The sequence below is a fragment of the Cydia fagiglandana genome, chromosome 9, assembly GCF_963556715.1.
Source record: "Cydia fagiglandana chromosome 9, ilCydFagi1.1, whole genome shotgun sequence".
Lineage (NCBI taxonomy): Eukaryota > Metazoa > Arthropoda > Insecta > Lepidoptera > Tortricidae > Cydia > Cydia fagiglandana.
The window spans coordinates 8122705-8138710 of NC_085940.1; the positions used below are offsets into that span (position 1 = coordinate 8122705).

General features: G+C 37.3%; 1 protein-coding gene across 2 annotated transcripts in view; it reads right to left on the reverse strand.

Annotated features, from left to right (window-relative positions):
* The window catches only part of LOC134667258 (uncharacterized), a 154089-nt gene extending 139566 nt beyond the window's left edge, over positions 1 to 14523 (reverse strand). For both annotated transcript variants that reach the window (XR_010098618.1, XM_063524595.1), the window contains exon 1: positions 13868 to 14523. Coding sequence is in view for 1 of the 2 variants with exons in the window: in XM_063524595.1 (XP_063380665.1) it covers positions 13868 to 14466 (599 nt within the window). In the remaining variant the exon portion in view is untranslated. The remainder of the gene's footprint in view (positions 1 to 13867) is intronic.
* Between the last annotated feature and the right edge of the window lie 1483 nt (positions 14524 to 16006).

Here is a 16006-nt window from a genome sequence, read left to right on the forward strand (position 1 = left end):
CCTTGCTGCATAAAGCTTATTTTCCTATAGTATTATAATTTTGTTTCTTGAGTTTAATTGCATTAAAATCCGGCACGTTTAATTTGCGGGTGTATTAAAAATACACGCTTTATAACCTCGTTTATTTACGATACAGTGTAGTTGTTAAGAACACAATTAAAAATCAAACGTTTAACGGCGTTAAAAGCTACAAACATAAAATTTCGACACACAAATCTTACTAGCGTAGAACGTACATGGCACAGCCTATGAAACTTTCGATACGCAAGAGCGAATGAAATTAGTCATTACTGGAGAAGAAATAAGAACCGAAGCAGCTGCAAGAGATAATGTTGCACGCGAAGTGCACGATCGTGGGTCAGCCGCAGCGAGGTCACTGAACGAAATGTCAGACAGCCGGATCCGTTTCACTGGGTATTTGAACGTTATCAAACTATACTAATATAATAAAATTATTACTGTTAAGAGTCAAGTTGAAAGTAAATTGTTTTTCTCAAACATGCAATGAAATATTGATGTTATGTTCCTTATAATAGGCTGCGAAGTATGACGTTTCAGGTTCGGCTAGGACAAGAGGTATTTAATGGAATTTCATACAAATCTTGCTAGCCTAGGCCGGCAAAGTCCTCTTTTTTAATTTCCATTTCACAGATATTTGTGACACAGCATCGTGGCATTCAGCCATTAAAAAAAAGTAGAGGCAGTATTTGCTTTATGGTTCGTAATGACACTCTGCCACTACGCCTATAAAAAAAAAAACAATGTTTGCTACAATTATTTGCAGTTTTATTTGTATAAAATCAACATGAACTTAATAAATAATACATTATTAACCAAATTCTGTAATTTTAAATTATAAATTTAACTACACAAATAAATACATTTAAAATATTTCATCTAAACAGCGGTAAAAAGGTCTACTCAAACACGCGTAGTTATTTTTTTAAATTGTTATGGAGGCAAAGTTGAAAAATTTTCATTCTGTATTTCTGTTTTATTGGATTTATGGTGCGTTGTTGATTTTTTTACTTTAATATGAGTCCCGAAAAAATAATGAAATTAATTTTAATTGTAATCGTAGGAGTTGGAATTGGCAGCGTAACCAGAATTGATTTTAAATAACTTGCTTCCCCTGCCGCCAAGTCAAAGACGAAGTATCTATATGGTTGCTTATGGCAATTTTATTATTTTAGAATCTAAGAAAAATGGCTTACAGTTTATTAGAAACAGTTTTGTGGCATATTTTAAAGAAATGAAAGTAACTACAAAATCGTGAACACTGTGGAAATTATACTTATTTTCTCCATGCATAAAGCAACGATGTATGTGAAACATGATATCAACATGAAAGACTATGTAAACTTATGTGACGAAAACGACAGTCAGACGGATACAAGGCGAAAAAATCAAAGATACATGAAAATATACGGGTAGTAAAAATACACGACTCGTGTAAAGCATACGCGTGATAAAGATATAGGTACGTGTTTAGTTATATTTTGGGTGTAGTTTACTTTTAGTTTTTTCTATAAATAAAACTTGGGTTTTGTGGATTTTTTATTTTATTTATTTCATTGCATGTTTGAGAAAAGCACTATACATACCTCGGCGGGAAATGGGGTTGCCCGCGCTCAGACCTATCCGGCCTCGCTTCGCTCGGCCGTCTATATGTCTTCGGCCGGCAACCCCTTTTGTCCCGGCCTCTGTAGTAATGTACTATTATTAAGGACTGGTTACGTTTGGTCTGAAATAATTAAACGGGAGTAAAGTATCGTTCTAAGGATCGGTAATCAATTGGACGAAAGAATAATGAAGCTATAGCGGTAAAAGTACTAGGTACTTAACTAATTACTAGAAACAAACGTTGGAGTAAGGATAAAGTAATAACGTATACTTTTAATGACTTCATCGTCATCATCATCATCTCAGCCATAAGACGTCCACTGCTGTACATAGGCCTTCCCCTTATGGGGGGTGAATGCCATAATCGCCACGCTTGGCAGGCGGGTTGGCGATCGCAGTCGAGTACACCGAATTTGAGGGACGCTGCTGCCCGTCCACCGGTGGTCTTGGACGTAGTTTAAGGACATACCCGGGTCCAATGACTTACAAATTACAATATTTGTTTATTAATGCTTGACAAAAGCGACGTTTACCTATTCTTAAATTTAATATCATTACGACGCTAAACTGTATTAGTTATCAAGTCAAAAGGCCTGCAAGCATTAATAATCACATACTTAATTAGGTTCTCTACTCTACCTCTACTTCTAACTGACACAAATGGGACGAAAACTTGTTGTTGCACACAGTTGAAGGCATTAGTAGCTTTGTACCTATTACCTCTTAGTAGTAACATAAGTTTAATACTAGTAAATAAGATGCCGAGTAACAACTAAACAACATGGAAGATGAAAATTCTATTCGTAATAACTACACATTAAACAGAGTTTTACAAAGAGCTATTTACGAACGCAACTTCATATGATTTCCACATAATAGTTTCAGTTCAAGGGTCGGCCATTACAGCTGACAATTTCACACGACGCGTGATTCCGCGCTGACCCCTCATCACTCGCGACGATAATTTCCATAATGGCCGTGTGGATGACGGTGAAAGATGCTCATCGTGACGAATACTTCACTCTAATGTTCTATTTGGGCGAAGCTCACATTATACACGATTGAAAATAAAAGGAGGGTAAAGTTTCCAAATGTATGTTTTCAATGAATTGTTTCTTATTTTCTTGAAACTTGTCGGAATAGAATAAAATCATTTTCACCTCAGCAGCTCGAACAAGGGTACTTTGCTTCTTAAAAACAGTGAGCAAAATGCGATTTTTCTCACTGAGTCATTTTGTCTCACTCAGTGAGCAAAATCGCATTTTGCTCACTTAGTGAGACAGTATGAGTGAGCAAAATCGCATTTTGCTCACTGAGTGAGACAAAATGTCATTCAAGTGACTTTTATAGTCAAATGTCATTTCGACATGCGGGGTCTAATACAAGTTCGATATACTTGGGTTCTATTATCTCTGTCCCTCTAGGTATGTTCTCACTGCTTAGGGTGAAAAATTTTGTGTACTACACGAGATCAAAGTTATTTACATCTCGTGCGCTTTTCAATCCCTGGACTCAAAATAAGCACTCGAAGAAATATCAAACTTTGATCTCTTGTTGTACAAATAACTATTATAGTTTTCAAGATGGTACATATTATTGGGTTAGTTTAAGTGACACCCTGTGCGGACACCGCAACATGTATGCACTTATAAATACTGCAGTTAATTTAAAACTTAAAAAGTCCTCCGGGGAAAGTTAATATTCACAACATTATTAATCAATAAAATAGGTACTCGTATTCACGGTGTGAGGTTGATAACACGACAAGTACAATTTACGTCAAAAACAGAAGAATTTCTTAACCTACTTCGGATTTAGAGTTCTATCAGTAAATACGTGACACAACCACTTTGTTAACAGAGCACTTAACGTAAATGAAAGTGTTTAATGTGCTATTGTGTAATGCAACCTATTTGTCCGAATAATGCCTACAATGGAAATATATGTAACATTACGTGTTTCTTCTTTCTTAGTTCTTTATGCCGGAAACGTCATAGTGTTGTGTAATCTCTGACACGATAATGATACGACCGTTCATCTTATTGTCTCCTATATGTACAGATTAAAGCATAATGTAGATAATTTCGATACATATGGAAGTTCAGGGAATAAAATAGATACCTACAGCTATATGTAGTAATTTTCTTCCATAGGTATGGTATGTATACAATTTCAGCGACGTAAACACGTAAACGACGTAATGAATCAAAGTAAGTAAATGAATAGAGTATAATATAAATGTGGTTAATCTCATCGGTGATAATTAGGAGCAACATTGTTGATTTGTCTTGGTTGAATGAACATTCAGATAAACTGCGGTAACAGAACTGAGCGCACTGGTTGGTCTGAGTTTGACGTATCAATTCCAAATTTAGTGAATAGTTCGTTGTTAACGTCAATGAAAGCTTTGTTAGTTAGATTAGAATAAAGCTTGTTTGTAAATATCAACTATCTCTTTGACATTTGCGTAGGTATGTTTAATTATTGTTGTTGCCCTAGATATCGCCGTTCTTGCGCAAACTACGAGTGACAATTACAATTATCCTGAGGCCAAATTCAACTTACATTTTGCCATCAAAATGATATTAAACCATGTCATTGTGTTATCATTCGGTCGTGCGTCTCGCTTATGCCAATACATGTATGGACAAGTACCAGCGAAATGTACGCACGAAGGATATCTCATCATCATCATCATCTCAGCCATAAGACGTCCACTGCTGAACATAGGCCTCCCCCTTGGACCTCGGAGAGCCGAATATTGAACAAAATAGTTCGTTAACTGATAGCGTCTTGTATTTCACAGTAAACTAATAATAAGAATGTTTTTTTTCTCCATATTGTAGACAATAGCGAAATGTTAAAATCGCGTGCCACATGTCCGCGGACACGGAACGCTCATTACCGAACAGCGAATACTAACATGTCTGGCGTGCCGCGTGCCCTACAGTATTAAGTATCGTGCCTAAATGTTTATATACCCAACGATGCACTGCAATCCAACTTTTAACGTGATTTCCTCGCTTGATTAGAACTATTAGAAGATATGTCTGTTAATTTAATCACGAATTCTGTAAGGAAGTAATTCAGCAATTCAGCAATTCAGCATTCAACTCACAACAAAAGTTATTATTGTATATTTTCTAACCTTTTTACTTTATTTATTTCTTTATTCTTTGCACCGTGTAGTAATTAAAGGAAGTTTAAAATTTTAATGAAAATAAACCTACGCACTATTTATTTATAATACTAAAAATACCTTTATAAAACTAGATGTTTGTGGTTCCGAACTACGTATATTTATAGTTCGTCAACATTTATTGTGTATTCATATTTTCCATTACCTACCTACAATAAAAATCAATTAAATGTAATTACGTGAAAAGAGTTCGTTTCTATAGGAATTCGATTAGAGTTGACAAATCGCGAAGTCAGCGCGAACCTACATTCGTTGGCACTTTCACCGACCGCGACCGCAGGCAGGCGACACTCGCGCGGAGATACTTTTGTGTTGAAAAAGAAATCCAGGTGATGCTTACCGCACTTTTGTGAGATTGGAAAAATAGTAAAAACAAACTTATAAAGGGTCATACAAAATTAATTTTGTATTAAGCAAGAAACGTCTGCGAACGATGCTAGATATTGAACTATTAAAAAAATTCAATTTCATTATTTGTTTCTAGGTTTATAAAGGTCATGTAAAAGTATAAGTAGGTGCCAACTTTTAGAACATTAAGCAGATCCTTACAATTTTGAGACTTGTGTGGAATAAATAGCTAATGATCTGGTCTGATGGCAGGAAGGCGTTAAATATGGATCCTTTGAGGATGCATTTGTCCAACAGTGAAAGTATTTTGGCTAATACAATGAGTAGTCTACAACTCCATTGATTAAGTGCGCTATAATATGCTGTTATTCCTCACTGCCAAAAAATAACCTTCTGACGTATTGCTAAAACGATACGACCAACTTTAAATGGAATTTTATGAATGGATTGTTGTTTTTCTAACGACTGCTAACAAATTGATTAATTATGTTGTTTGTACATTTCTAATTTATTTCCAGTGGCGTCTCTAGAATATACCTAAAACTCAGATTCTTGTGTTACTCTGATTAAGCGAAACGATTTCCATATTTTATGAAAGTGTTATAAATATCTGGTTTTAAAATATTTACAACTACAAAAAGCTTGGTGTCGCTTTTTCAATGTTAAGCAAAGTTAATTGCTTAATAAAGCAGGTATGTCACACGAGTTTCCTAAAATGCATAGGTAATGCTATTAAAATCTCAAATAATTCTAAAAATTTCGAACTTATGCAATTAAAAAGTTAGGTAGGTTACTTCTACTATGCATGTGCATCAGAAAAAGAAAAAATACCATGGGCGTACGCAGCATTTTTTAAGGGGTGGGGCAGAAGTAGGGGAGGCTGGGTACGTTGCAACAGGGTACGGTTGAAACAGAATTTCTTAGCTTATGGTCAGAGACCAGGGTGGGGCAACTGCCCCACCTTGCCCCACCGTGGGTACGCCTATGGCTGTTACTAAACATCGACATTACTGTAATGTATCTCATAAAATACCTTATTTCTATTGTAGTACCCACTAAATAAAATCCCAAGCAATTTGTAACTAAACAATATCTATCTACGTCGGGATTTCACAACGCACGACCACAACGACCAGCTATTTCATTCACAAAACATTTTTACTCGACTGTGAGCTCGACCATAATACTAACCTGACCTCTAGATTTATGACAACTATGTAGAATACGAGTTCAGACTTATTCTAGCTTTTAGTAGAGTGGCTGAACAGCATTATGAATAGGATAGAGCTCTATGCGAGACGCTTGCGTAATTTTAAGGTCATACAACTGAAGCAAGTCGTCGACATATGGTGCTAATAGACTTTAAATGAAACCTAGATCTATACAAGGCCGAATCAATATGATGAAAGGTTGCTTGCTCTCTAAGAAGGTCCTTTGGAAATTAAAACGTTAGATTCCGTCTTAATTAATTTTGCCCCGATTGAACAGAGCAAAGTGAGTGAGTAATTATAAACTTCGTATTTTTGACATTATTTAGTTATGATATGGCCACCTTTCGTATGTGCAAATAAGTACATGCAAAGTTAAGTTGGTCCGACGATGTTCTGTGACAAAATTTTACTCATTAGGTGTCAATAATTTTATTATTATTAATAGATTTCACGATTTTCACACGTTACCTCTAGTAATCTTGGTCCTGTATCGTTAACATATTTTTTATACATGAAATAATATTAAATCTAGTATAAATAAACCTGACTGAGCCGAGACTGCTTAAGACCGGATAACGAAGAGAAAAGACGCTTTGCCTGCCAGTGGAAATCTCTAAGCTTTTAAATAAATAGTAAAACTAATATATATCCCATCAAAAACATAAATGTAAAAAAGGAGAGCCAAGTTCAATACAAAAATTATGCTTGGCTGTGGGGTTCGCCGCAAAAAGAATGGAGATTTAAATGAGTGCCAAGTTCTATGCAAAATCCAAATATGTATTTATAGGAACAAAATAACATTATAAACAAGTATTAAACTCTATTTCTTTGCTTTATTGGATACCTATAACAATTGCTGTTATTTAAAAAAAATGTGAGATCTTAAAGTAGGTTAGATTTGGCTTGGCCAGTTTTTATCAGAATTACAAAATATATATGTTGAATAACTTTATAAAATGATTGATGTAATGAAAACTGGCCAAGTCAAATCTAACCTGCTTTAAGATCTCGCATTTTTTTTAAATAACAGCAATTGTTATAGGTATCCAATAAAGCAAAGAAATAGAGTTTAATACTTGTTTATAATGTTATTTTGTTCCTATAAATACATATTTGGATTTTGCATAGAACTTGGCACTCATTTAAATCTCCATTCTTTTTGCGGCGAACCCCACAGCCAAGCATAATTTTTGTATTGAACTTGGCTCTCCTTTTTTACATTTATGTTTTTGATGGGATATCAATACTTTTTGTAAAGAAAACTAGGCAGGTATTGAGATTTAATGTTTTTTCTTGTGTTTCCGCTGCATGTTTTTTACTTCTGTTCTTTGTATTAATTATGTGGTGCCGCGCGCCGCCAACGACACACCGTTGGCCGGTTGTTTAGCGCGTATTACAGGTTTTTTGTATGGGGACCCCCCCTATTTTTTAACTTTTTTTATTTTTAGATTTTTTCCTACGCTTACACACAATTACCGAGCTGGATTCCAAATTTCATCCTTCTAGGTCATCTGGAAGTAGGTTAGGTTTAGGTACTATATGTCAGTCACAATAAAAAAGAAATTTGTATGGGAACCCCCCCTATTTATTAACTTTTTTTTGTTTTTAGATTTTTTCCTACGCTTACACACAATAACGGAGCTGGATTCCAAATTTCATCCTTCTAGGTCATCTGGAAGTAGGTTAGGTTTAGGTACTTATATGTCAGTCACAATAAAAAATGGTTTTTTTGTATGGGGACCCCCCCTATTTTATAACTTTTTTTAATTTTTAGATTTTTTCCTACGCTTTCACACAATAACTGAGCTGGATTCCAAATTTCATCCTTCTAGGTCATCTGGAAGTAGGTTAGGTTTAGGTACTTATATGTCAGTCACAATAAAAAATGGTTTTTTTGTATGGGGACCCCCCCTATTTTATAATTTTTTTTAATTTTTAGATTTTTTCCTACGCTTTCACACAATAACTGAGCTGGATTCCAAATTTCATCCTTCTAGGTCATCTGGAAGTAGGTTAGGTTTAGGTACTATAGGTATGTCAGTCAGTCTTAAAATTTACGACTTTTTGACCTTCATATCTTTATAACCGTTTGAGCTAGCTTCATGAAATTTGGGCTTCTAGATGTCCTTATGGATATAATTAAACACACGTAGTTTTATGTGTTTACGTTAAAGATGTTTTGAGTTATAGAAGGGTCAAAAGTGGCACCAAGTGGTTCGTGTAATATTACACTTGGCGCTGGCTAGCCAGTTCCTTTGCTTGAACTTGGCTTGACACGCTGCCGCGTGTCTAGATTTCATTACAGGGCCGAAGATTTTTGTTCGTGGGTGCGGACAGACGTACAATGCGATCGCAAATTGGATTGCATAGCGGACTGAAGTCGCAGTAATTGGGTGCTCGGCTAGCTCGGCCAACAGTCAGGCCCAATCTCTACTTGGTGCACCAGTGAAAGAATAACATAAAATGTTCTATTTTTATATAAGGCGCAGGTGGGCAGTTTCGACTGCGGGATAATTTCAACTAATAGAGGTATCTCCCATGTTTTGTGCCATGTATGTCCAGATAGCGAAAAGATGTGTTGTGTGTGACTCTAGTTAATAAAACATGGAAGATATGTGTTTGGATTAGTTGAAACTATCCCGCAGTGAAAATTGTCCCCGTGCTGCAACTTTAGTTTGTTTATTTATTGTCATTTGATTTGACAGTATGCCAATGATACCACCTACTAGTAAGTACAAGATATTTTTAATCAATTAGTAATTAATTTTGTATAATATTAAGGCACTTATGCAAGTCAAAATCAATATCTGGTAAAATGATACTGGGAGTCTGCGTGCGCCTTTTGGATTTAGATTAATGGAAAGATTAGGTGCTATACATGTCAGTAGAGCGAAAAACAGCTGCAGTAGCAGCAGTAAGTACCGCACCGCAATAGCGTTCAAATGGCTACAAAAACTTGAAAAATATGCCAGTACTTCCAAGCACGAAGTAACTCAAAGTAACGGTTAAGTCAATCCACTTTCGTTTACTTACTTTAGTTTCCAATACAGATTTTTTTCTAGCGGGTTTGGCGCAAGGCCCGTGCCATTAGGATGTTGGCGACGGGCCAGAATCGCGCGAGGTGTATGTTTATTTGTAAGGTTAACATTCAAGGAAGTGTGGAATCTTGGAATAGAAATCCGTTTTAGTATGGAATGATCACCCAGTTGTAGGGAAATGGGATTTTATACACGCGATAGGCCATTGATTATGAGAAAATTATACGAGCAAAACACCGCCGGCTGTATTAACCGTCTCATCAGCAAATGGAAGCGAGCGGAACTTTGTATTTTATGATCCAAATAAGTTGGGTCAGTTCAAAAACGGCAGCAGTATTCGTAATAAACGTAAATAATGTTCTTGTATTATACATTTATTTACCTTTCAGCGTTGCTTTGCTAATGTTTTATTGGAAGATTGATAATAGAAATATAATAAGCCATGAGCCATAACATTTAATTACCAAGTTTTGTCGACATCAAAGTGCCAGGTCATCGATCACTATTATGAAATCTGTAACAATTAGCTGATGTCTATACGGATATTTTTGATTGATGATTGAAACATAACAGAGTTATGAATCTTGTCCATGGGTTTTCTTTCTACTACCTGCTTAATACATGTATAATGCTACATTAGTTTTAATTTACTTCATCAAAAATTTTACTATACAAACAAAATGATCTCAACATATGACAACAAATATTTAGGTATATTTGGAATAAATAACGCTCGCTTTGCAAACAGTTTTTTTTTAATGCAACGCATGAACTGCTGAGTCATTAATTATTTCTTCAAAGACGCTGACACTGGTAGCCAGTTTAACGGCAGCAATTTAGCTGTGATCTAGAATATGACAATTCGCGGATGCGCGCGCGGCCCGCTTCTCAGGCTCGCGGTATTGACCGACAAACGGTTGGAGGACAGGCTGTAGGTACTGGGCAATCTGGCGAAATTCGTGAGTGAATTCAAATTACTAAGCGGTAGTCACGTGCCAGTGGAGCATTCCATGAAATTGTCTACCGTTGTCCCGTACAAACGCGAAGTTTCTGAAGATTTAAAGGTATAAGAGTTACCTTTTCTATGACAAATGGTCAAAAATATGCACAGAAAAATAATCGCCTGCTTTAAATGCCGAGAAAAAAGTCGCAACACAGGGAATACAATGCGTTTGTACGGGACAGCCTGTGGAATGCTCCCAGTACCGTTTCTTTTTTGGCGTGTGTTTGACAAGATTTCTACTTAAGGTGGTTTAGGGTACCGTAAAATACACAGCTACAAACAATATAATAATTATAAAATTATAATTAAGTTGCGATGAAAAGTATAGGCATATTTTACGGTAATCTCTAAAAACTAAAAATTCCTAGTTAGTTAGGGGAAATTAGTTAGGCTAGCATCACCTGGAACAATATGGGATTTGTATGACGTTGGATAATTTATCTTTGAATTGGTAAGCAGACTTTTGATATTTAGGTTCTCGCTTTCACGAATATAATATTATATCAGACCGAGCGTGAAACTTATAGAAAAAGATTTGAATAAGGTTTTTAAAATTGGATTGCACCTAGGTTTGACTTCCTTAACTCGATATGCCGGAAGAATTAATTGAGGAAAGCTTTTAAAAGATTTGACATTAGTAGTTATATAATACCCAGATATTTAATCCGTGTAAGGTTAAGTGGGGTTTAAATGCCAAGGGAAAACAATAATTTGAATTTAATGTCATAGATAGATGAAATGTCAATCGGTTAATTCCAGTCGTTAAAGTTCTCAAAGAGCGACAATTTTTTTGTCTAACATTAAAGCAAGTATTAAGGCATGTACCTATTTGTGTAGAATCCGCATGCGTAGATATGCTGTTTAGTAGGGCACAATGCAATGTAACATGCATGACATGAAACCTACCGCCGCCGCCGCCGCCCTACAAAGGAACATTATTGACAATGCAGCGACCTAGTACGGAATGCTTTGATTGTTGTACCTGTTCTATTTTATATTTGTGACAATTAAAATATAGTATAGTCATAGTAAGTTATATTTGTACAAACTAATAACTTACACCCTCTACCTACTGGCAGAACAATTAGCGCTCTAAACTCAGCAATCGGAGCATTCACCATATTTAATGTTTTTTTTATTTCATCATCATAGTTTCGTCTATATCAGACGATTTATGGTGTAACGCCGTTTTTGGTGGCTGAATAGACCGATGCGAGATCATGGTCTACCACAGGTCTGACACTTTTTTATTTAAATGTATGTTTATACAAGTAATTCTACTTAAAAGGAAGTAATGTGAGTCCTTAGTGGAAGTAAATTAACTCCATTGAGATTTTTTTTTTTTGGAATTGAGCAATTGATTTGAGTCAAACGGTCCTCGCTAGAGATACGGGCGGCCGTTTGCTCTTTGTTTCAGTAAGAGCTGTGTTGGTAGTGGATTGCGGTGTCTGTTTAGTGGTTTTGGACAGGTTCCCACAATAGTACGGGTGAACCTGCCCCAAGTTTTAGATAGGGAGTAGGGAGGTATTCGCCATGATGGGCAGCAGAACTGCTCCAAACCAGGTAAGGGTAAATAACCCTCAAGAATCTCAACAAAACGAATAGGTACAGGTAATGTATTATATTTTGTTGAAATTCCTGAGAGTATCCATTATGTATTTCGTGGATGTTATGAATGAGTCCAGTGTTTCTTCTTTTCCTGTGATAATATATGTTTTATATTGTACGGGTCAATGTCCTGATATTTCCCACAGATAGTCTCGTGGACACACCTTGCGTATGCGTATCTTGGACAGTTTTTAATTAGGTGTTCGATTGTTTGCTTTGTGCCCTTGTCACATGTACAAGCATCATCATTGATTATGTGGAAACGTTAATTTGATGTAAAAATAAAGTCAGTAGTAATGATCTTTTTTCTACCAAGAAACATAGTACAGTCAACGGTAAAAATATGGGTGTAGACAACTTACTCAAAAATATGTCCCATAGTTCTTAATTCACTGACATAAGAGTTATGGGACATATTTTTGAAATGATTTGTACACCCATATTTTTACCGTTGACTGTAACACAGATATATAATATTTTTTTACCTTTGAAGTCCTTGTTTATAATTACAAACATTGAAGATTGCTTTGCCTATACCTTCTTTCTAAAACTCAATTAAACAGTCTCTCAACTTTCGCAAACATTAATAAAGATCCAGCTTATTTCGTAAAAGTTTTATACTTCTAATCCCTACCCACCGACCCGGCTCAGCCTACATGCTGCAACTTTCCACCATGTGGTAGCAAAACCAGTTTCTCGACAACTACTCCTACACTACATTAACCTATACTCGTAGGTACAATCACTTTACCATTTTTATAAATTTATCACGTACTAACCGATTAAAACTAGTGTTTAATTATTTAGTAACGTTTGATTGTAGATAATAAGTCAGGTGCTTGTTATTACCAAGTAAAATGATGAAACATTGATAATATCTACCTTCATTATTTTTTTGTTTAGCTGTTTTGTTGGTTTGTCTTTCGGCACATACCTACATTCGACGTAAAACTTTTGTTTTATACCTACCCCCGATAGGTAGGCACGTACTAAAACAAAGCTTAAGCACGAAAACAATCCAGCTTTTGTGTGTAAGAGAAAAAAAAACTACACGTTTAAAATAGAAACCTTTTATAATCCAAATACATCTTGCAGATAACGTTACATAATCATAACAAAGACGAACGAAACTAATGAACGCACGTAAAACGAATGTTCCGTACTGTATTTTAGCATAAATTGTAATACCAATTATATACGCTTTTCAGAAACAGAAGAGTATGTCCCAACAAAGTCATTTACTGATATATTAGACGCAATTGTGGTGAGTTAAGATTGAAATTAGAACAAGTTCGATTTTTTACTTAAATCCGATGTTTATAAAGATATATGTTAATCCCGAGCACGCTAACAAAAGACTTCAACGAACGTAGCGCACGTAAGACACGCGAAGACGAGCGCTAAGGTACGGTTACGAGAAGATTTATGTTGCATTCATGCGTCGTACATGTACCTTACCTATCTCGATCTGTGTTGTTCCGGCTGTTGTATACAGGCGAGACCGCCTTTCTCCACTGCCGTAACTACAACCTGACCGACTAATGAGCATCTTTGTCCACAATCGCGTGTCAACGCGTAGGTATTACTGTTAAACTTCTGATGTGATTATGATGAGATGCGCTTTAACCTTAGGAAGTATGAAGCATTGCAACAACAAAGATTATCAATGCATTTCTACCCTGCATCCTGTTTGTAATTAAAATTAGCCACTCGAAGTGAAATAATGTCCATTTCTAACAGTGGCAAGCCTATCCTCGAATGTTATTACGACAGAAGATCATGATAGTAAGCGTAAACACATTGTTTTATGAGGTTTTTGAAACTTCTAGACAATTACCTGAGTGGGATGGGCTGGAAGGGGAACCTATGCGCAGGAGGATGCGGCGCGATGATCGGCGCCGGCGGCACCGGCACCGGCAGCGGCAGCGGGTGCACCGGGGGTGGCGGCAGCTGCGGCGGGGGCAGCGTGCTGTACGGGGGGGGAGGCACGCTCTCCAGCAGCTCCGGCACACGGGGAGCCCGCGCCCGCCTCGTGCGCCGCCGCCGCGCAGGCTCCTCAGTCTGGCACTCCGCGCTAGCGACACTCCTCTCCCGTTCGGTCTGCACCGCACTGTTTACATTACAACTGACAGGCGCATCCTGCACTTGCACTATCACACTTGACACGACATCTTCGGCCGGGACTCGCACCGAGACCGCCTCGGCCGGAACGGGCAGCCGCATCTCGTGGCGGGGTATTGAGCGTGGCGCGCGCGCATGACGACCGCCGCTCGGCGACTGAGCGCCCCCTCTCTCGGCTAGGGCTCCGTCGGTGCGGGAGCGCGCGAGGGGCGGCGAGCGGCACTCGTACGGCTGCCATAGCAGCGAGGAGAGCGCCTCGGCGGCGGACAGCGGCGGCCCGGACAGGGCGGTCAGCGCCAGCGCGCCGCCGCTCATCCCGCCACCATCCGCCGCGCCCGCGCACCAGCGCGCCACCCGCCACCGCTACCACTACCACCTGCAAAGAACAAACCAACGTGCTTATCGAAAACATCAAAAGCGTTTAGATGATACAGGACGGGATATAGTTAGGTATCAACGCGTTAATCGTGCACTCATTCGTTAACTTATTGCGCAAGCGCGAACGTGACTCCCTGATATTGAAATCAAATTGGTATTACATGTAACGTTTCTGCATACGTCTCTTGATTAGTTTCCTATAGGCCAGTTAGATTGTTTTATATAAATCTGTGAAAATATTACACAAAACTAAAAACTAAAGTCACACTTCTTATAGCATACTTTTTAGTGTTCCGTACAAAACTTTGTTTACGGAACACTTATGGGATCACTTCGGTCTTGCAAATCATTTATTTTAAATTATCATTGTCATACAAATGATGGCATACCTATGCATATGGGTTACAAAATATAAACAGCAACTGAATTTACCTGTTATAACATTAACCTAAGTAGAGGACTAGTCATGCTGCCCGATTCGAAATTTAAGATACGTCAATTAATAGATCTAGAAACGATATGGATTAGATATTGTTTTTGTTTGAAGAAACATCACATTTGACACTCTGCCGTAAGTATTCGAACTTCAAGATATTCACAAGAGACGACACGTACTAGATGCGTTATATAGTTTAGATATCAACTTATCAACTAGTTCTCTTTTGCAGCGCAATTCGGGCAACCAATGTCACTTTTACGTTAGATAGAGTAAGATATCGATTAGATGTGAATTGGATCTCTAAGTCATATCCTGTAGAAATCGTTCAAGAGTATCTCCAGAATCGCGCAAATGTCCAATTTCACAGGTTAGATCTTAAACATATCGTTATCGTGGCTTGGTGATGTCTAAAAAATATCTAATAGATGTCTATTTCAAAATCCGAATCGGGCCCACTGACGTATGTAATCCATATCGTTTCTAGATGCATTAATTGACGTATCTTAAAGTTCGAACCGGTCCGATAGATATTAGAGATATTACGACTAGGTACTAACTAGTCGTACATAAAACCGGTTTCATAAATTATATCATAAAGTTCGTTATCCTGTGTCAAATCAAGCACTCCCAGTAATCGTTCTAACGATGTCATTGAGCCCCCGACCCTTACTCTCGACTCTCGACTAGTCGTACTGAGATATTTTCGATAGTCGCTGACAGCAAGTGAACGACAAACACGTTTGGCCGTATTGATAAATCAATCGACGCTGCATTTTATGAGAGATCGGTGGCAAGATCATAAATATGGGGCTAAAACAGCCCTGTTTCCTCCGTCGTGATGTGCTAGTTTGAGTCGGGTATACATTGCTCATAAACAAGTCTAGAAAATTAAGATTTTTAATTATTGTTTTAGAAAAGAAGTCTAACATGCCATCATATAGTATGAAAATGATCTTCATCGTCAGTCCCTGTTTAAAATTGTCAAATATGTAAATTAATGATTGGTAATATTGGTATATGGTTTGAAGGACCACTTCG